Source organism: Crassostrea angulata, unplaced genomic scaffold, assembly GCF_025612915.1.
Source record: "Crassostrea angulata isolate pt1a10 unplaced genomic scaffold, ASM2561291v2 HiC_scaffold_60, whole genome shotgun sequence".
Classification (NCBI taxonomy): domain Eukaryota; kingdom Metazoa; phylum Mollusca; class Bivalvia; order Ostreida; family Ostreidae; genus Magallana; species Magallana angulata.
In genome coordinates, this window is record NW_026441615.1 from 1 (window position 1) to 20,000 (window position 20,000).

Here is a 20,000-nt window from a genome sequence, read left to right on the forward strand (position 1 = left end):
TATTTAAAAAACTTAATCTAAAATAAAGTGTTCGATTTATTTATTAGTATATTTGAGTTTCAAAATGATATCTTACGTTTGGCACATCCAAATCTACTTCTGACAACAGTACCACTTGATAAGTCTGTTTCACAAACGTCAGAGCAACTCGCGGTTCAATGCTTGTCACAAACCACTCTTTTGTCTGTGAGTTGGTCTTACTTGATACAAAAATTATGGACCCTATATCAACAGAAAAATAAGTTAAGCAAAATATCAACGTAACAGAGTATGTAATTGATGGCCTTTATAGTAAAGTTACCTGAGGCTGAAGATTCGTTAAAGTAAATATTCATCGGAATTGGAAATGATAGACACCCATCACCTGTTTTTAAATAAAATGGCACTGTCAGATAAATCTTTATTCTGACAAACTTTTATTGCATTACAGAGATTTAGAAAATAAACATTAAATTCCTTAACAATTGTACGATGTGAAGAAGAATATATTTATTAATTTAACAGTCATCGCAGTTTACATACCTTTACAATAAATTCTAGAACTGACCAGTAGATAAACATACACAGGAAGCAAGGTTCTTCCACACCTAGTCCAAAGATGTAAAAAGCCACCCATTTTCAACCTAAAACAGCAAAATCCCTGCTTGCTACCACCACGAAACATTAAATGGCATTTATTGTTTCATTGGGGCGTATTTGGTTTTTCTGCAGAATAATTAATATGATATTTGAAATGGCGGACAAAGTTAATTGAACAAGAAATTGAACCTAAAATACATTTCTTTATATCAAATCAATCATTCCCTTTCTGTTAATTAAGATACCTTACACTTGAATACGCCTTCATATTCAAACATCTGATACCATAAACATTCCAAAGTAGGTGTTTACGTTAGATTCAAGTCAATGATTTGAAGAAACTTTGTCTTGTAAGTAATTCATTATTTAGATTTAGGATTTGTATATTATGAACCTGATGAAAAAAATTGCAAACGGAGCTATGATAATTATAATGTTTTCTAATTGATGATTTTTCATTATCTACAAAACTCCAAAATTTAAGGCTTTGAATTTTCAATGTAAATTAATTCCATTTATGTTGAAGACAAATTATATTCATTATTTAAGAAGATAGACACTTTCATAAAATACAAGATTGTAAATTGCTTATAATTCAATCATTATAGAATTTACAAGCTAGGCAATAATTTTGTCGTAGAGCAAGCTGTTGTACTTGAACAATACATATTCCAATAACATATCGGGAACAGGAACCACGTGTATATGATATATATCAAACAATATTTAAAAAAATAAAAAACCAAAGAACTCTCATTAACACATACGCAGGAAAATTGTGGGTAACAGTGTTGCAAATATCGTATTTCAATATGATATTTGGGTCGGACTAAACTAGTATTTAAAACTAAAAATAAAAATTCCTGTTTACATCTTATGTAACCCTAACCCTAACCCTGAACATAAATGCGTCAAATTTATCCAACGATCGGTTTATTGATTCTCATTCTAGACAATATCAACACAAAGTATGCATGATAATTTGAAAACTTACCACTGCGGATTATTACTTTTCACAACTGTACAGTAATACATCTTCTACTTTCATTTTGAAAAACTGAATTTTACCGGGTGTTTAGTTTCAGGTCAGGGTGCGGCTTAAGTTTTACAGGTGAGAATCATCGAGGGCTTGCAGTCTTCTTGTGGTTGTGAATGCTGATCATTCGTGCATATCAAATTATTTGACAGCAAAAAATAAATTAGTTTAAATAAAATTGAAACAGAAGCATATAAAGAACAAGAGAGTTTTTCATCATTTTTTTTTTTACTTAATCGTTTCTTGCCATTTTTTCATATTTCATATTTCTTATATACCAATGGCGGTAAAATTAAATGATAAATGTCTCATAAATGAAACTTGCTCATTTTTGGTAATTTTTAAAATGTACAGAATAACTAAATTTTTGCGGTAAAACATGGCAATGTAAATCTATTTTATGTTGAAATAATTCGTATACTAGTTTCCGAATATATTTGTTTGTACCATTTTGAAACCATGCTTGTAGATACTTTTCCGTTACTTCACAATGTCAGATGTCCTAGCTGTTCACATCACCTTGTGGATAATGCGTATTCGACATTGTGAAAATGAAGTGTTGCAGCTGCGTTGGTATCGTATTATTGTTATAAAATAGAAGTACAAGCATTATTTTTAATAATAGTGTACGATGCCTGCAAACCGTTATTATTTTATAATCCGCAGGCTCTCTAAAGTCGATGAACATGCCAAAGGCTGTAGAAGATAAAACTTCCATTCATAAACCGGATAATACCCTTGTACTTCGTAGGATATACTGAAATATGTAGTGTACATGTACGAATAATGATTTTCTCACATTAAAAAGTACGTTGTAAGAAGATATTCTTGTTCCTCAAATCAAACTTTAAAGGAGATAATAAATGACACTTCTGTAAAGTACGTACAGTAAATACAATAATTAGTATTTGATTTAAACTCAATAAAACGATTATTGAATATGCATGCGTAGTTAGAGACAAAATTTATAAACTTTCATTTCCTCACTTATCATTGGTATATTTGATTCCAGGAAGTATTTTGATGAGCTTAGTAATGAAAGTCAGAATCTCGCTAGTCAAAGTTGACCTTTATCTACACATCTTGATATCTAATATGTCTTCGAAAAGGTTATTGTTGTTTTCTACAAACATACTGACAATTCAGCTATAAACAATTGTTGTCAGTAAATTTTGTTATGAAGAGACGCTATATTCTTAAAGTGGTTTTGGTATACCATTACATGTAAAAGCTCATGTCAAATAATTACCGGATTGCAATAACGACTTGCCTTTCCGATACGCGGAAAAACAACCCTGAATAAAAACAGCCTCGATTGTATAACGAGGATTTAATTAAATTATTAAATTATCATAAAAGAAACTTGATACAAGGAGTCGGATAACGCTGCATTTTGTTGCCACTTGCCAGGCGTGGATTATCAGATCAAAATCGAGAAGCGTCTCGTTTGACCTGACAATCCCTCCCTGGCAAATGGACGTGAAGTGATCTGACACTTTCTGATTACGTTAGTTACTGTTCTGATAATATTTATTAATTTGAATATCTTTAGAAATATTTTATGACATAATTACTTACATTATCATTGAAATGACTTTCTCGAAACCAACCAATAATAGCCAAAGTAAAACAGATTCAGTCCGAATGTCTTTTCCTACTTCTCTTTCTCTTTTAAAACTAAAGTTAACAAATATTCTTTTCCGACGTAATAATATTCTATTGAATCTCGACAGAAAGATGTTTGTTAAAGAAACTATTCAACCAGTGAGTCAAGTTTAAAGCTAACAAGGAACATAATCTTCCTGTATTGTAAAATAAAGCACAGTACTTGTGTCATGATCTAAGGCCTTGATGTAGGGTCGGTAGGTAAAAACCAAAACCCTGTAGATTGATCAATAGATGAATGGTTGATTTCATAAAATACTTAAAACTAATGTTTGATAGTGTATGATAAATCTCAGCGATAATTTCTCGCAAACAATGACATTTATCTGAGACTGATACCAAACTTAAGAATAAAAATAAAATAATGAAGTATATCTTTCTCACTAGTATTTAACATAACACTAGCAAACTAAAACTAGTAGGCTAATTGTTCTCGAACAATTAGAGGTCTTTCCACCTAATATTTTAAATGAATTGCTAGATTGCTCAATAAGGTATACAAAAAATTATTATACCTATGATACATGTTGTACTATAAAATGGGAAAACCACGAAGCTATTAATTGACAAATGGTTTTTAAAGAGATTTTTTAGTATTATCAAGCCAATACTATAGAAATAGATTTAACTAACAATAGAAGAGAGTGCTCTAGAGGCTAGCTGTCTTTGAACAAAATGAATGGCAAGTTCCACTTGAGTAACCACAGGACTTGATGTGATACCTGGCTGACCCAATTGAATACCTTATTGCGCAATCCAGCAAGCTATTGAAACCCTTGCTATAATTCTGTAATTCAAATGATATGAAAATTCATTAATTAACGGACTTCCAAATGACGTTGACCTTTGACCTTTATGTCATTTTGTTCGGCCAAGGTAGATGCTTCTATTCCAAGTGGTCCGAAGTCTGTACGACTAATAATAAAAAAGTTGGAAATGATTTTATAGAAATTTAAAAACTTTCAGGGGCAATAACTACTAGAAGGGGGCCTTAGATCCTTTCGGTATAAATAGATTGAAGAACCCTCCAAGTGTACTGAATACATTGGTAAAAGTTCCAAGTCTCTATCTCTTATGGTTTCAGAGGAGTAGCGATAACAAGCATTTCGTACAATAGGGGCTATAACTCTATAATTATTCAAAAGTATGAGCCAAGGGGCTATATTTTAAATTGTCTTAAAATGTCCTACTAAATCCATCAAAAAATGTTTTTCTCTACCATCCTTAACAAAAGAAATATAAAAACTTATTAATTAACAGCTTCTCAAATGACCTTGACCTTTGACCTTTATGTCATTTTGTTTGGCCAAGGTAGACGCTTCCATCCCAAGTGGTCCGAAGTCTCTATGATTAATAATAAAGAAGATGGAAGTGATTGTATGAAAATACTTTCAGGGGCAATAACTACTACAAGGGGACCTCAGATCTATTGGTATGAATAGATTGAAGAAACCTCTAACTGTAATGAAGACATTGGTAAAAGTTCCAAATCTCTATCTCTTATGGTTTCAGAGGAGTAGTGATAACAAGCATTTTCTTCTCCTTCTCAAAGGGCAATAACTCTGTAAGTTCTGGGAGTTCTTTGACACAGGGTCAATTGGTACCATAACTTTTAATGAGCAATAACATAAAGTTTAAATTGTTTGGATAACTCTAATAATAAAAAAGTCACCCCGAGCTAAAAAGAAAAAAAGAAGAAGAATAAAAAACATAAAGAAATCAAGAGGTCTTTCACCTGAAAGGTGGAAAGACCTAAATATTAGAATACTTTATATTATTATACAGGACGTGTAACAAATATTTTGATATTCTATTTTTAATCACGGGAAAAGTAATCCCGGTACCTATATTCTATTTGACATAAATTTAAAGAGGAGATCAAGAGCTTGTAAAATGCCGTTTTTTGGAGAGACTGTAGGCATTCTAGATACAGTAAAACTCGTTTATTTCGAACACGGATATAACGAATTCTCGGATATAGCGAAGTTTTTTTGAGTCCCCGGTAAAATTTTCAACAAATCTTTGCAAAATTTTACGGTTATAACGAATTCGGATATAACGAATTTACGGATGTAGCGAACTAATTTTGAGTCCCGCAGAAGTGAATTATAATGAAATTTAACACTTCTATAGCGAATTTCGTTACGTTACAGTTTAAAAATGTTTGCACTACCATTTAACTATTTAGTTTGAAGTATACTAGAGATACGGATATAACGAATAACGGATATAGCGAAGTAAACCCAACGGTCCCTATGACTTCGCTATAACCGAGTTTTACTGTATATTTCATTAGTCAAAAATGGACAAAACTCTGATATTTGTTACCTCAATCCTTCATATTTTATTGAAAATGATTGTTTAAGACATGATTTTTCATTGTGTTTACCAAAAAATCAAGCCCCGGTACACCCTATGAAACAATGATATTGTTATGAAGCATCATTAAAAGAATTTATATCTTGAATTTCAAAAACCTGTAAGCACCTTTCATTTACTATGATCTTAACCTTAACACGTTTTTGACATAGTTTATACGAATACATTTTCAATTAGATGACTTGACATGATTTCCAGTCCTGAAATTTTTTTAACAATTGAAAAGTACCTAAATTACTGCAAGACATCGTGCCCTACTTGTACTGTATAAATCAAACTGGAACCAAACTCGCGGATAGAGTGCGCATCCACAAACACCAGATTAAAGACCCATTGAAAATATAAATATACATCAAGTTACTATATTTCAAATGTATTTATTGACGAAACTTCATTCAGGTATTCAGGGATAGATCATAATTACTTTTCTTTCACAATCCTAAAGATAAATGTATGCTATATAAAAATTGGTGAAATCTTTTGTCGTATTTTTATAGATCAAATTTTTTTCATACATAATATTTATCAAACAGAGTCAACCATTTAACCTACATCATTACGATTATTTTAATAGAATAGATTAACAACACCGTATTGGCAGTCCCTGTCATAGCTTTATTTTAATTTATCAGTACATCATAAACTATTCAATTGTATGCAAAAAATTGCAAATATAGCAATAGAGTAAGTTGAATGATCAACATCGACTTTTGGGTAGTTATGATGTTAGATCTTCAATGAACCAAACAATCAATCAATCAAGATGAATCAATGAATGAAATCAATCAATCAATAATTCAAACAATATTTCAATGAATCAATCAATATGCAAATCAATAAAGTATAATCAATGTTTTGCTTTAGTGAATGTTTCAATATGACAATCAATGTATCAATTTAATTGCTCAATGTATTCAATTATGACAATCAACCGACTGCAATGTATCAATAGAATTATTCAATTACTCAGTGTATTCAATGACTCACTGTCAATCAATGTCTGAATCAAACAAAGTGTTAATTAAAGTAAGCCCGATTATTGGCCACGGACCTGGAAGTTAACAGAATCCGGGGCAGGCTTAAGCAAAATTCGTTAGACTTATGAGAGCTGCACGCTACACGTGTCGTTGTAAAGTCATGACTCTTATCTTTGGATGTAAACGTGTACTCGTTAATTTTCTTAATGAAATGATATGTCACAGAGGAAAAAATAGATCAGAAACGTACATTTTTTAATACTTCTATGGAATTAGCAAATAAGATCAGTATTATACACCTAATGACCAATTCATATTTATTAAGAGAGCCGTCTGCTGAAATTGAAAAGCCTATTTAGCTAATTTTGAATCGTGGCATATTCATTTTCCTTTGTATCGTTGTTCCTTTTAACTTCTTCATAGCTTGGTACTTTGTCATCTGACTTCGTTTTCTGATTTCTGATTCTGCATACAGTGTGGATGATACATGCAGAGATCAGAAGACCAACAACCACGGCCAGTACAATGATTACGATGTCTTTCGTTGAGTCTGACGTAGCATGGGAAGATTGAGGCTTTTTAATGGCTCTATCTGATGACGAAACAAATGTTAATACAATGTAAGTCTGCAACAAACATGGATAGTACTCTCACGAACAATGTGAATTAAAAAGTTTATATATTACCCGATGTCGTATTAGATGGTGTATATGTGCTTCCCGTTGGTAATGACGTCATTTCCTGTAATTTGGTGAACAGAGTGTTTGACGTCGTTGTTGGTGTTGTCTCAAACTTCTTTGTTATCGTCGTTTGTTTTAATGCTGTACCCGGAGTATCTACTACGCGTATTAGTAATGTACAATTTCCTGTCTGACCATTACTCCCTGTTGCCTAGATGGGCAAACTTTATAATTTGACTAAAAACAGCAGTGGAGACTATGAAATTTACAATATGAAACTCAAAATCTTGTTGATGATTTGAAACTGATCGTAATCTAATAGAAATACATAAAATGCTTCATGAAATTGTACGATACCTGCAAAACCACGGTTATTTTAAATTCCGCAAGCTCCCGAAAGTCTGTGAAATTTGCCAACGGTTGCAGAAGGTGAAAACTCCCATTCACAAACCGGATATTGTCCTTGTACTTTTTTGGATAGACTGAAATAAATTGTGTACGAATAATCATTATATCACATTAAATGCAAACGATATAAGATATCTATTCTTTTATAATGATTGAAAGTGTGTTGTAAGTTAAGATCAGTTAAAAGATTAAACCATAATGTATTTAGTACTAGAAACATATTTATGAATGTACAATATAGAAAAAAATGCAATATTGGATCCTTTAATAAGAAAACTTAAATATGAATTAAGAGACACAATTGATTTATATTTCCTTTACTCCTATAAAATGACAATAGCTAAAGAATCTGATATAATTTACAATAAATGTTGGAATAAAATGTAAATAACAAGATATTAATATATATGGATAAATCATGATACTGTTCATTTTACAAAGTGTGATCCGGTTTTCAGGATCAACACACTGTGATTTTCAGATTCAAAATCACCCTTCTTTGAAACTGATAACGTAATGCACATTAGTTAACGTCAGTAAAGTAGAACGATGTTAAGGGAAGTTCAATCAACATCCGTAAACCGTGCACTGTACAGTACCGATCAGAACCCACCTAAAACCAGAGTAAACCCTAACTAAACCCCGGGTTTACTTTGTGTTTACTCCGGGTTTACTTTTTGAAAATTTGGGTCCACTCGGGGTTTACTTTGGGTTTAATTTGGATTTACTCTAGAATGGCTTTTAGGGTCAAATAATTTAATTCTGGTTGTAACGAGCTTTCTGATTGGCTAAAAATTATTTTATATCGTATAAAGAATGTTGCCTACGTCATAGTAAGACTAACGTCAAAAACATATCAATACGCCTGACGTTACGTATGAATTTTGTACAATTTAACGTCATTTCAAAGGTCAAATGACCGTTTCTATCTACAATGAAGAGTAAAAAAATTAAATTATAAGCAATAAATTCAATATTTATTTGTTTTATACGATATAAAATGGTTTGGGGCAGTTTACGCTTTATAAACCGCGAAGCGTTGTTTATAAAAAAAAAGCGTAAACTGTTTCAAACCATTTTATATCGTATAAAACAAATAAATATTGAATTCATCACATTCATCACACTTCAGTGCATACATTTAAGGAATGAATTCAATATTTATTTGTTTTATACGATATAAAATGGTTTGAAACAGTTTACGCTTTTTTATAAACCGCTTCGCGGTTTATAAAGCGTAAACTGCCCCAAACCATTTTATATCGTATAAAACAAATAAATATTGAATTCATTCCTTAAATGTATGCACTGAAGTGTGATGCAGACCTGTATTCTATCTTACAATCTTACTGCCTGTAATTCCTGCCCCTTGTATATTCCAAATACACATGTAGGGTCTGCTTTCATACTTATGATCGGGGTTTACTCTTTGTGTCCACTCTGGGTTTACTTTGAATTTAATCTGGGTCCACTCTAGTAAACCCGGACTTAACCCAGAGTAAACCCAGAAAGTCAACCCAGGGTTTAATTGGGGTTTACTTTCTGTTAGGTTGTGTCTGACCTTTACTTACGCAATGAGCCCAGCTAAAAACCATTACCTTCCATATCGTATGTGAAATTTGTGGTACTTGTGTCAGGATCTAAGACCGTTATGTAGGGTGGGTAGGTGTTGATACTATCCTGTAACATTGTTGATGAAAAATAAATGTTACAAAATATTGTAGACTGTGCATGTGAATGCTATCTCAAGTTTAAACCGAACTTTAGAATGAAAAATTTATAAATATTTTTCTGAGGAGATTAATAGTCAGAACAAGACACTTCCAAACTAGAAATAATAAAATACTGACAAAATTATTTATAGTAACCAAATTAAAATGTTTGCTGTAACTTGTTTGTGGTGCAATTTCGATGATTTCAAATTAGCTTCTTATTTACATACACTATTTTCATTTTTATTCGGGTTAATCTTATTTAAAGTTCAAATGGTGAATATTTCTCAATAAAAAGGTACTTTGCATAAGATATGTAAACATAGATTTAATTACGACTCAGGTGTTGGTTTATTACGTAAGATGAATTACGATACGGTACTCATTTTTTTAAACGCAAAAAGATGTGAAGATGTGATGAAATGCTAGTTTACTTTTATCTAAGCACTCAAGAGATATTTAAAAGAGAGAAGGTTTGAACCAAATAATGGTGTATGTATTTTGTTTTTTCAAATAAAATGTTTTGCGCCAAACTACTACTTTACATTCATATAATATTTTCAATAGAATTTTATTCTTGAATTACCTGACCATAATAGTTAACGATAGCGTCCAGATCCGTCCTCGGACAAACATAGCATATTGTAGTACATCCGCTCATTACAAAAACAGGAGGATGGTCATCTATGTCGACAAACGTCACCCTCAGGGACTTTGATGTTTTGTGAATTCCGTCCTATAATTATAACATTATTTAGCACTCATCGTATATAAGTTTGTAACTTAAATAGGAGAAATATAGCTTATCCACAAGAGTAGCAATAAAATTGCGATCAGCGATTTTTAGAAGAAAGTCAATTATATGACAATTTTGAAACTGTGGCAGTTCCCTTTTAATTTTCATAAGGCAAACCTATTTAATTTACATTTGCTGTAATGTTCAGAAATCCTCCTTCTTTCCACTGGTCGCAATGTATGAAGGAATATATGTCTTCATTGTCAAAGACTTTGCTCTGGTAGAGAAATCCTGAAGTACTATTAATCATGAAAAAATAGCTGGCATCGTGAGCCACCTGCATCTAAAATAAAACATATTTTCAAGTATAATTGGTAAAGATATCCATTTCTCAGTTTTGAACACTGAATATTAGATAACAATTATTTTCATATTAACCTGAAGTCATTCCTTTAATTGTTCATTGATTTAAAAAAAACGTATATGTATATTTGGCAGTCAGATTTCAAAGCATAAACCAGTAGAACACGTAAAAGTGCTTTGCTTTTGCAATGATACAGGGTTAGATTGTGTCATGGAAAACAACAGGTGATGTCAAGGGGTAACAATACGTTTCGACTTTATTTAGTTCTGCCCTTGGTTTGTTCGACCTTTATTTTTTTCGGACCTTCGTAGTTTTGGTTTCAGATACCTAGCCGTTTAAACTTGAGAAAATGAAAATAATAAAGTTGCTTCAAATTCATAAATATGTTTATCAAAATTTGTTCTCTGTTATTTGCCAAAACAGAATTTGTCTAAACGATGGACCAAAGAGTCTCTAGTCTCTGACAAATAAGAAAAGTATTTATATATTAACAAACATAATTCAACAATTGAACAGAAAGAACATAATATTGCAAAAAGAACCCAGTCGAACTAAAAATTACGAGACATAAATAATGACAATTTAAGTGGCATTAGTACATGTATCATAAAAGAGAAAAAGCGAGGTATGAAAAGCTGTGATTACAATTAACAGGCCATTGCAATAGATTAGATAGGTTTGGCATACAAAAATATGCCTATCGATGCTCACTGGCTATGATGCAATTGTCCGAAACTACTGCAACGTTTCGATATGAGTTCGATATGAGATTTGGCTGCTCTGCCTGAGCAAATCAAAAAACGAGAATTAAATAAACATTTTCTCAATAACCGATTTTGATTTGAAACGTATACAATGACTATCACCCGGTTTTCTGTGGCGCATGCACTTTGAATGCCCAAAACGTATACATTGCTCGGAGATAGAAGTGCACGCGCCGTTTCGGGCAGCGTGCTAATCACAGTTAACAAGCAAATAATCTTATTTAAATATAAACCTACAGTCTTGAAAACCTATTTCATGCACGTTAGACTATATGTACAAAAAAGCATTTCTGTGATTTTTTTTAAAAGCAAATTCTCAGATATTTCATCCTTTTTCAAGAGTTTAAGAGACTGGTTAAAAAATCTTAATTGGTATTGCTAAAGGCAGAATGAACACAATAAGAATAATTTTAAAAAATCATTACAATGTCAACAAAATTTGTGTATACCCCTGTAGCTGTGTATTCCGAAATATTAAGCACCAAGTGTTCCTTCGGGCAATCCCGGTCTGTGAAGAAGTCCGAAAGACGCAGTATAAAATTTGGTACAGAATATGTTTCCTACAATGATTAGGTTGGTCAGTAATACCATCTGACTTACATATTACAACGTATATATCATCAACATGTGTCGTAAGAACCGACCTCTGATATCTGGATTCCAGGTAGGTCACCTACAGTAGGAGGGTGTTCGTTCACGGGCCGCACGTGAAACGTGACATCTTTGTCGACCTAAGAATGTAACTACTGTAATATATCACTATCAGTCATGAAACTTAATATTTGTTGGTACATATATAAAGCGTTTCACATCATAATAAAATAGATACAGCATATTTTAATGCAATCATGTATTATGGGTTTGGTACAAGTTCTAAAAACTTTCCTAAATCTATGTATTGAGAGTCCGTCTGATGAACGGATTATCTAAAGGAAACTTGAGAAATTTAGAGATTAGCAAACAAGTAATGTATGACCACGTAGAGGCACAAGACGTTTATATAACTTATTTCTAAGTTCAAAGAAAAGAAGGCAAGGAACAATCTGTAAGTTGCATTCATGCTGAGGATGCAGGGTTTGTTTTTAACAATGTGGTATGCCGGCGTTCTTTTTCTGATTCCCGTTTTTCACAATGATAAGAAAACCGAAACTATAGAAGTAAAACTTAATACATCAGGAATATACTCAAATATCATAAGCTTACTTGAGTGACTCGCTGACAGATACTTGCCCACTAATTTTAACAAGCTACTTATCTGAAAACATTTTAAACAATTTAAATATTAAATCTAGTTTAAAAGTTTATGTTTGTTTTATCAAATAAAAAAAATTGCTTGATTTTTAACATATTTGTATTGTTATACACCTGTAAATTAGATACTATATAACTGTATACGAAAAAAATTCCAGCATTTTGACTGTTGGACTGAAACTGTTAAATTTGAACTGTTAAAATCGACTGTTAAAAAGACTGTTGACCGCGAAAACGTGTTATTGATTAGAAGGGGTATAACAAAACAATTGTTGACTGTGTCTTGGGCAACAGTTGATCTGTCGGACCGGCTCGCAAACTGTTTCCCAAGGCCGAAGGCCCAGTCAACAACTGTATAATAAATCTCAGAGGACCAAATATTTTATGAACTTGCTAACAATTATAATTCTTTTTTGTTCATATATTATAATCATAAATATTCCCTCTGATATTAAATTTAACATTTAACAATTTTTGATAATTATATCAAGCATGTTAAGCTAGACTGATAGTTTTTCGCATAGTTTTATATTACTTAAAACATATTTTAATCAGCTCAATAATGAGATTGATCATTTAGAGGTTTTTTTTTACTTATCATGATTGCACCTCTTCACCACACAATATGACTGAACTCTATTTCAACAAGTAAATAATTTTTACAATTAGAAAAAAATAAATATGTATATGGAATAGCGTACTTCACAACACATCCAATTAGTTATTTTATCCATTAACAACAATATACAGTTGTTGACTGGGGTCGAATGCAACTGGTGATCTGTCGGACCGGCTCGCAAACTGTTGCCCAAGGCTGAAGGCCGCGGACAACAGTTTGCAAGCCGGTCCGACAGATCAGCTGTTGCCCGAGACACAGTCAACAACTGTTTTGTTATACCCCTTCTAATCAATAACATTTTAAAAAATTGAATTTTATTTATAAGTGAACTTGTAATTTTCTGTAAGTTCCTTCTTCTTCCATCTTTTCTGTATATAACGTTAAGTGGTCGGCGGCTTGTATGGGAAATTCTTTATGTGGAATAATTCATGTTTTACATTTATCTTTTAGAAGCCGATCAAGGTAAGTATTATTCATTTATCACACTTACCTTTTCAAAGTTAGCACCGCTAAAGCACGATATTCTTTGCACAAATGTTTGCAATAGATTGTTGCAGGTGTCATGCGGCTAAAAATAAACATGTATATATTATCTATATTGTATACAGTCATAGATAGATAGATAGATAGATAGATAGATAGATAGATAGATAGATAGATAGATAGATAGATAGATAGATAGATAGATAGATAGATAAACATTGTTGTGGTTATTTGGGTTGTAAATTTTTATCTCATTTAAAATAAGATTGTTTTCAGATAAATAAATTTCGTCTTTTAAACACAAATCAAATTTAAAGTAACAATTATATTAGTAAACTATCATGCATACAGATAACAAATAACATGTGAGAAACCAGCATTCAAAACACAGGATACAAGACAATGGCAAAAGTCACAGACTAACTGATAGCTTGTTATCAATATTAATATCATTTTAGTCTTTGAAATTATTAAAGAGTCAGGACAGGCCTATACCACAGTTAAAATGCTTCCCATATACCCCTTATATAGCAACAAATTGTAGAATCGCTCCCAAACGATTTTGGAGAAAAATAATGAAGCTGCATTAAAAACATAACAGTCAAATTATTCATAAGAAACCATTTTGAGGCTGTAAATACCTTTCATCTAAAAATTTAATTCATATTAATGAAGAATTCAACACTTTCTCCGGCAACGTTTTTCACTCGCTTCGAGTTGACATTCGGAACTATCGAGATTTTTCATATTAAATGCAATGAGTTAGAGTTAGATGAACAGAATATATATATCACTAATTTTCAACGAAAATTAACCCTTATTTATAATATCGTTTCTGAGTTTATCGATGCAAATGTGCACTTGTGGAAACAAAAAGAGCCTCTCGTGAATTAGCGTGAATGTAATGCGCATGATAGTAAAATCCGAAAAATCCATAATTTTCAGATTTTTTAAAGGAAATTTCTTTGATTATTAAATAACGAAGCTTGATTGAGAAAAAATAAAAACAAATTAGAAATCTTCAAGTGCTTATAATGTTTAAAATATATAAACCGAATGAAAGTACTCTTCCGATTTCTCGGCATTAAAGGTAAAAAATTCGAGTCTATTATTTTAATATAGTAGTATATATATACCAACTAGGATAATTTAATCTAAATTGTCAGAGAATATTTCATATTTTTTAAAAAATATCAACTTACATTAGTCACGTCCAAATCAACATTTGTCAGCAAGATAATGTTGTAACGCTTATCAAAAAGCGTTATTGCAATTCGGTGATGCCTGCTTGTAACATTCCAATCTTGCTTCGTTGAAGTGATCTCATTTGATACAAAAATAACCGAACCTTGAAAGATCGATATTAAAACCTTGTAAATACTCTAGTATTCATTAAAATATTTTTAACAACATCACAATCAGAATTCAATTCTCACCAAAAGTAGACGTTTCGTCAAAGTAAACATGGCCAGGGAGAGGAGAGTAAGAACAGGGTAATTCTGCAGCGCTGTTAGGTGGTGTCCTGTCCCTGCTATGTATTCCTGCTTTTTAAAGTTTTAAAAAAAATCAAACAAAAATTTGGTAACTATTAATCCACATCATTTCATTGTCTTTCTTGTCATCACATGATTTAATGGTTAACATACCGTCACACAAGGGCATGGCCAGTAAATATAGGTACAGAGCAAACCTAAAAACACAACACATGGTCAAAGGACTCAATACACTTCCATCCATTAAACCTCTTAACACGCTACCCGATCTGAAATTGCATGCATATTGGAGTGAAGCGTTCCTTTATCGATTTTCATTTTATCTCACTTTTAAATTTTGATCACAGATATTGCACTGTAAAATGAATTTTATTGTGTCTTTCGTGTCTTTCATTGTCGAAATAAACAAATGGCAAAGGTTTTCTTTTTCTGAATCACTTATTGTATTTATAATCAAAATATCTATACCTTTGGTATTAATCAAGAAATAGTTAGAGATATTTGCAATAACAGAGGAAGATCTAAACTTTTGATAGTTTCAAAATATATGATTAGGACATGTCTTCTCGTTTATTTGAGACCCTTAACCTTACAAATGCTACTCTTTCCAACAAATTGTCTGTATTGTGGCTCACAACCACGGTTACTAATAAATACCAATAACTGAACAGCTTCTAATTTATCCACGTCACTGAATCAGCTGTATGAATCCACGGCTACAGGTTATTATCTAGCATATTAGTTACATTCTTGTTTTAAGGCAATTTTTTGGGGGTAGTTTTTACATACAATTTCAAGTAAAATTATTTTTACATTTTTACATCAGAAATTGTGTTGGATGCAGTTGTGAAATTCATTGATAAACTAATAGAAAGGACATTTTGTAGGAAAAGAAAACGAGACCGGAAAACATTGTTATTCCAAAATTTGAAATATCTTAACATATTTTTTAATTTGATTGTCAACTGGCTTTCTTTCTTTTGAGTTTTGATTTTTATCCGTTGCACTTTTAAAACTTCACGGATATAGGGATTAACATGCTTATTTTCTTTCTACAACTTTTAGGTCATGGTTACCCTCCATTTCGTTTGATCAACTTGACCTTAGAAAAATATCAATAATTTTTTTTTTTTAATTTTTTTTTCAACATTTTCGTGGTGAATTTGTAAATATTAATTTTGCAAATAGTCGTCTTTAATACAAGTCTTTATTTTAAAGAGATAGCTCTGTGATATGATTAGCAATTTTGTAAGAACCTTGTGCAAAGTACAAACATTTTACCATGCATGTACAAGTACAATAAATTAAAGCATATGCTAATCTAAGATAAAAACTTTGTAAGCAATCACAAAATAAACATTAGTCTGCTGCTAAAATAGTATCATTATCTCGGGTCTACACAATAATTGCTAAATCACTAATGATGATTGCATAATTTTCAATACAATGTTTGCAAAACTATCAGCGTCACTGGAGTAGGGATCCACCTTAATATCAAATTCAAAATCAATCGTGCAATTTTAGTTTCCTTAAAGTCAACCACATCTTTTTTTAAAGTTCTGACCCTCTTTACTTCAATTTTGTTTTTTACTTGAATTTCTTTTCTGAACTCAGCTTGCGATGCATTGTCAGTCTTGTTTTTTAAAGCAGGATTATAATGTTAAATAAATGTTTCAATTTAACTTTCTCTTCTATATCATTGTAATATCCACTCTGTTACAAAATAGAAACTTAAGGTTTCGTCAAAGAGTGCAACTACAGGTCTAATGAAAATACCCGTCACACCTGCTTTGTTTATAGACCTGGTGCTCTAAAATTTGGTTGTTAGATTCTCCTGAGATAACCCTTTGCTCTCTGTACACAACCTTTAATTTACTTTCTTGTCTAGCATGCTTCTGTGTTCCTTTTGTCTAGTTTGTGAGGCCAGAAGTTGTCTGCACTTGTCATTCTCTGGAGACACCGGGGTATCAAAAATATCGTTAAAGGATCCGGATTCACTCATATAATAATGTGTATTTGTATTCACTGCTTAAATATTTGTTGATTTTGTAAAACATGTAGTTTCTATGATATATATTAATTTGGGGGGATTACTTTACAATAATAAGTATACAAGTTTTGTCAATTTTCTTAAGGTAACTCACTACACCTACACTTATACTTTTTATGACACTACCTCACAAGATGGCGATTCAAATGTTTCGTTGAACGGTTTATATCATTGTTGTATATCGTCATAGCTCAATGGATACAGTATTGGGCTTCTGTACCGCAGATGATGAGTTCGAATCCGCCTGGAGCTATTGTTCATTTTAACTGAATTAAATTTTTGAAAATGTCATTTTTCATCCAAACTTGCACATTTGTTTGTCTATTAGACTTAAATACTTCTTATCCATTATAATATCTATCATCATCAAGAAATTTTCTGATTTGAGAAAATATTTCACGATGTACTGAGCCACCTTAACTCGCTGGAAATTTTAATTCCTGGGCCCGCTGAACAACGCATCCAACGTTAAACTTGCCTAAACAGATCTAAAAAATGTGTAATATTCTTATCATGAAAAAGATATTAATGAACCACTAAGGCATACATTTTAACTTATTTAATGATATTAAATAAATAGTAATACTACAAAATAGTACATAAATCGTGAGAGAATACATTCCATGTTTTACTCCACTACTCTGTGTTGTTATAAACTATACACTCAACATTGATTTTTGTAAACAAGTTCAATATTTTAAGGATTAATCGCTCTAAAGCAAGTTCTTCTTCTCCATTTTATAATCAAGCCTTGTCTTTTTCATATTAAGTTAATTTACCATACTTTCGCTCAACGTAATGTAAAAAAAAAACAATACAATTATCATGCCCTCACGTTATACGTTAAATGTGAAGAAAATAAAACCATGTTATTCTGTCAAACGAAAGAAATCTAAAAGATCTGCAATAGGCCACTTGTTGACCTATCTGTGAACATGAATTCTTTTCCATATACAAACGGTGTCTTACAACACGTCCAAAACTTTTTACACAATAAATACATAAAGCAGAAACATTGAAAAGTCTTAAAACTAGGGTGTTGAAGTTTTACAAATATATTTACATTTGCATATGCACATAAAAAGCAAATATATTATCAGTTACAGTATGCTTTGATTCTCAAGATTAGAAAGTGCGCATATTTCTTCAAAGATTATGTAACTAATTTTGAATAGTAGCATAAACGTTTTCATTTGTTACGGTATTCCGTTTGACTTCCTCATAACTAGTTTCACCATCTTTTGCCTTCTTATGCTGGCTTCTAATTTTGTAAACAGCATATACAAGAGCAACAGAGAAAAGGACAACAACCACACCCAATACAATGATTATGATGTTCTTTGTTGACTGACTCAGGATCATAATCTCGTCTGTTTGACTCAATGAAGTTTGCTGACTGGAAGATATTGGAGCAACCATTACGTATATCGTGAAAGACAATTTTTTCGAAGTCTGTCCATTACTCCCTGTTGCCTGAAATAACATTTTGTCTACACAATTTATACAGAAGTAGACCTTAAGGCAACATAAATGCAAACTAAAATCTACAACGCCATGTGAATAAATGTCAATCTTATAATAATGTAGAATGATGATACTGGACAAGTTTGCACTAACCTGGATGGTCACTATTACAGAGAAGTCGGATTCCTCCCTATATTCAGAGAAATTCGCAAACGACTGCAGAAGGACAAATCTGCCGTTCTCAAAACGTATCATATCCTTGTACTTTGTAGGGTAGACTATCAGAAACAAGAAACTATTGGTTATTGATACCTTTTAATTCTTTATGATTAAAAACAATCTTTATATACATGGCTTTCTTCACTTACTATCTAAATTATAGTCGATGATATTTGACTGTTCTGTATCAAGATCTATCGCTTTTATACCGGGTGGGTTTGTGAGTATCGGGCCCTGAAATATAAAGACTGGTTGTAACTTTATTTTGGGAAAACCACACATACGATAGAATTTAATCTTATATTACATGTAAAACCGATATGCTGAATTGATTTACATGATAAGTAAAGTGAACAATAGCACTGAGAGACAATATCGGACACTTAGAGCACACAGTGGAACAATCACTGCTAACAAACAGTGGAGGAGCATCATCAATGTTGATAAACGTCACACTCAGGGATTTTGATGTTTTGTAGAGTCCATCCTGAAATAAGTAAGAGATCAACATTATCTCTGAATAGTAAACATATAATCACATAGTTGTTGAATACAATTATTCTATTCCAATTACACATCTCGAATAAAAAATAATAATATAAGATTCACCTCAGCTATAATCTTCACAAACCCTCCTCCTTTTCCAAGGTTGCATTGTATGCCTGTATCTTCGTAATCGAAGTGTTTGACTTGGGAAAGGAATCCGGTTGAGCTGTTTATCATGAAATACTCACCCACATCTTTCTGAATTAAAGATAAGGTATTGATATAAAAGTATGCAGTGTAAAGCTATATTTCAAGATACCATTTTATGTTGTTATTCTTTCATGTTAAATACTGAAATCTGATTGGTTAAGACGCAGTTCATAATCCTTACTATTACCCTCAGCGTTAGCAACGCACTTAGCAAAGGGTAAATTTACAAATTGTTACATGCGCGAAAATTATGCGCGTACGGTTCGCTGTAGAATTCACGTTATTCCTATATAAAAGCAGTATAATTTTCTTAAGAATTAAGACATTCAGTATAACAAAATAAATAGTGCCTGTTTGGGAGGATAACAGTTGAAATTGACACCCCTCGAAAACCTTTGTCAACCTCCGCTTCGCGTCGGTTGACA

General features: G+C 31.9%; 3 protein-coding genes across 3 annotated transcripts; all 3 read right to left on the bottom strand.

Moving 5' to 3' along the window:
• Positions 1 to 76: 76 nt before the first annotated feature.
• LOC128168865 (uncharacterized) lies at positions 77 to 3,240 on the bottom strand (the record flags this gene model as incomplete). Its single annotated transcript, XM_052835019.1, has 4 exons — positions 3,194 to 3,240; positions 523 to 623; positions 302 to 364; positions 77 to 222 (listed from the first exon to the last, which is right to left on the bottom strand). Coding segments are annotated over exons 1-4 (318 nt in total), but the record flags the coding sequence as incomplete, so codon positions are not given.
• A 2,818-nt stretch (positions 3,241 to 6,058) lies between these two features.
• LOC128168866 (uncharacterized) lies at positions 6,059 to 15,407 on the bottom strand. Its single transcript, XM_052835020.1, has 12 exons — positions 15,300 to 15,407; positions 15,090 to 15,197; positions 14,856 to 15,001; positions 13,661 to 13,738; positions 11,945 to 12,031; positions 11,750 to 11,860; positions 10,363 to 10,515; positions 10,023 to 10,172; positions 9,323 to 9,404; positions 7,674 to 7,798; positions 7,323 to 7,527; positions 6,059 to 7,228 (listed from the first exon to the last, which is right to left on the bottom strand). Exons 1-12 carry the CDS (start codon positions 15,388 to 15,390, stop codon positions 6,996 to 6,998), a joined length of 1,569 nt encoding a protein of 522 aa, XP_052690980.1. The 5' UTR covers positions 15,391 to 15,407; the 3' UTR covers positions 6,059 to 6,995.
• A 2,403-nt stretch (positions 15,408 to 17,810) lies between these two features.
• On the bottom strand, positions 17,811 to 19,623 carry LOC128168867 (uncharacterized; the record flags this gene model as incomplete). Its single annotated transcript, XM_052835022.1, has 5 exons — positions 17,811 to 18,669; positions 18,814 to 18,938; positions 19,029 to 19,113; positions 19,217 to 19,366; positions 19,489 to 19,623. Coding segments are annotated over 5 exons (807 nt in total), but the record flags the coding sequence as incomplete, so codon positions are not given.
• Positions 19,624 to 20,000: the final 377 nt, after the last annotated feature.

Coding starts and splice junctions, on each gene's coding strand:
- LOC128168866 (XM_052835020.1), bottom strand. CDS start 15,390: ATGGATGGAAGTGTATTGAGTCCTTTGACCATGTGTTGTGTTTTTAGG. Junction 15,198..15,299: donor GGCCATGCCCTTGTGTGACG/GTATGTTAACCA, acceptor AACTTTAAAAAG/CAGGAATACATAGCAGGGAC. Junction 10,516..11,749: donor CGGAATACACAGCTACAGGG/GTATACACAAAT, acceptor GTTTTATTTTAG/ATGCAGGTGGCTCACGATGC.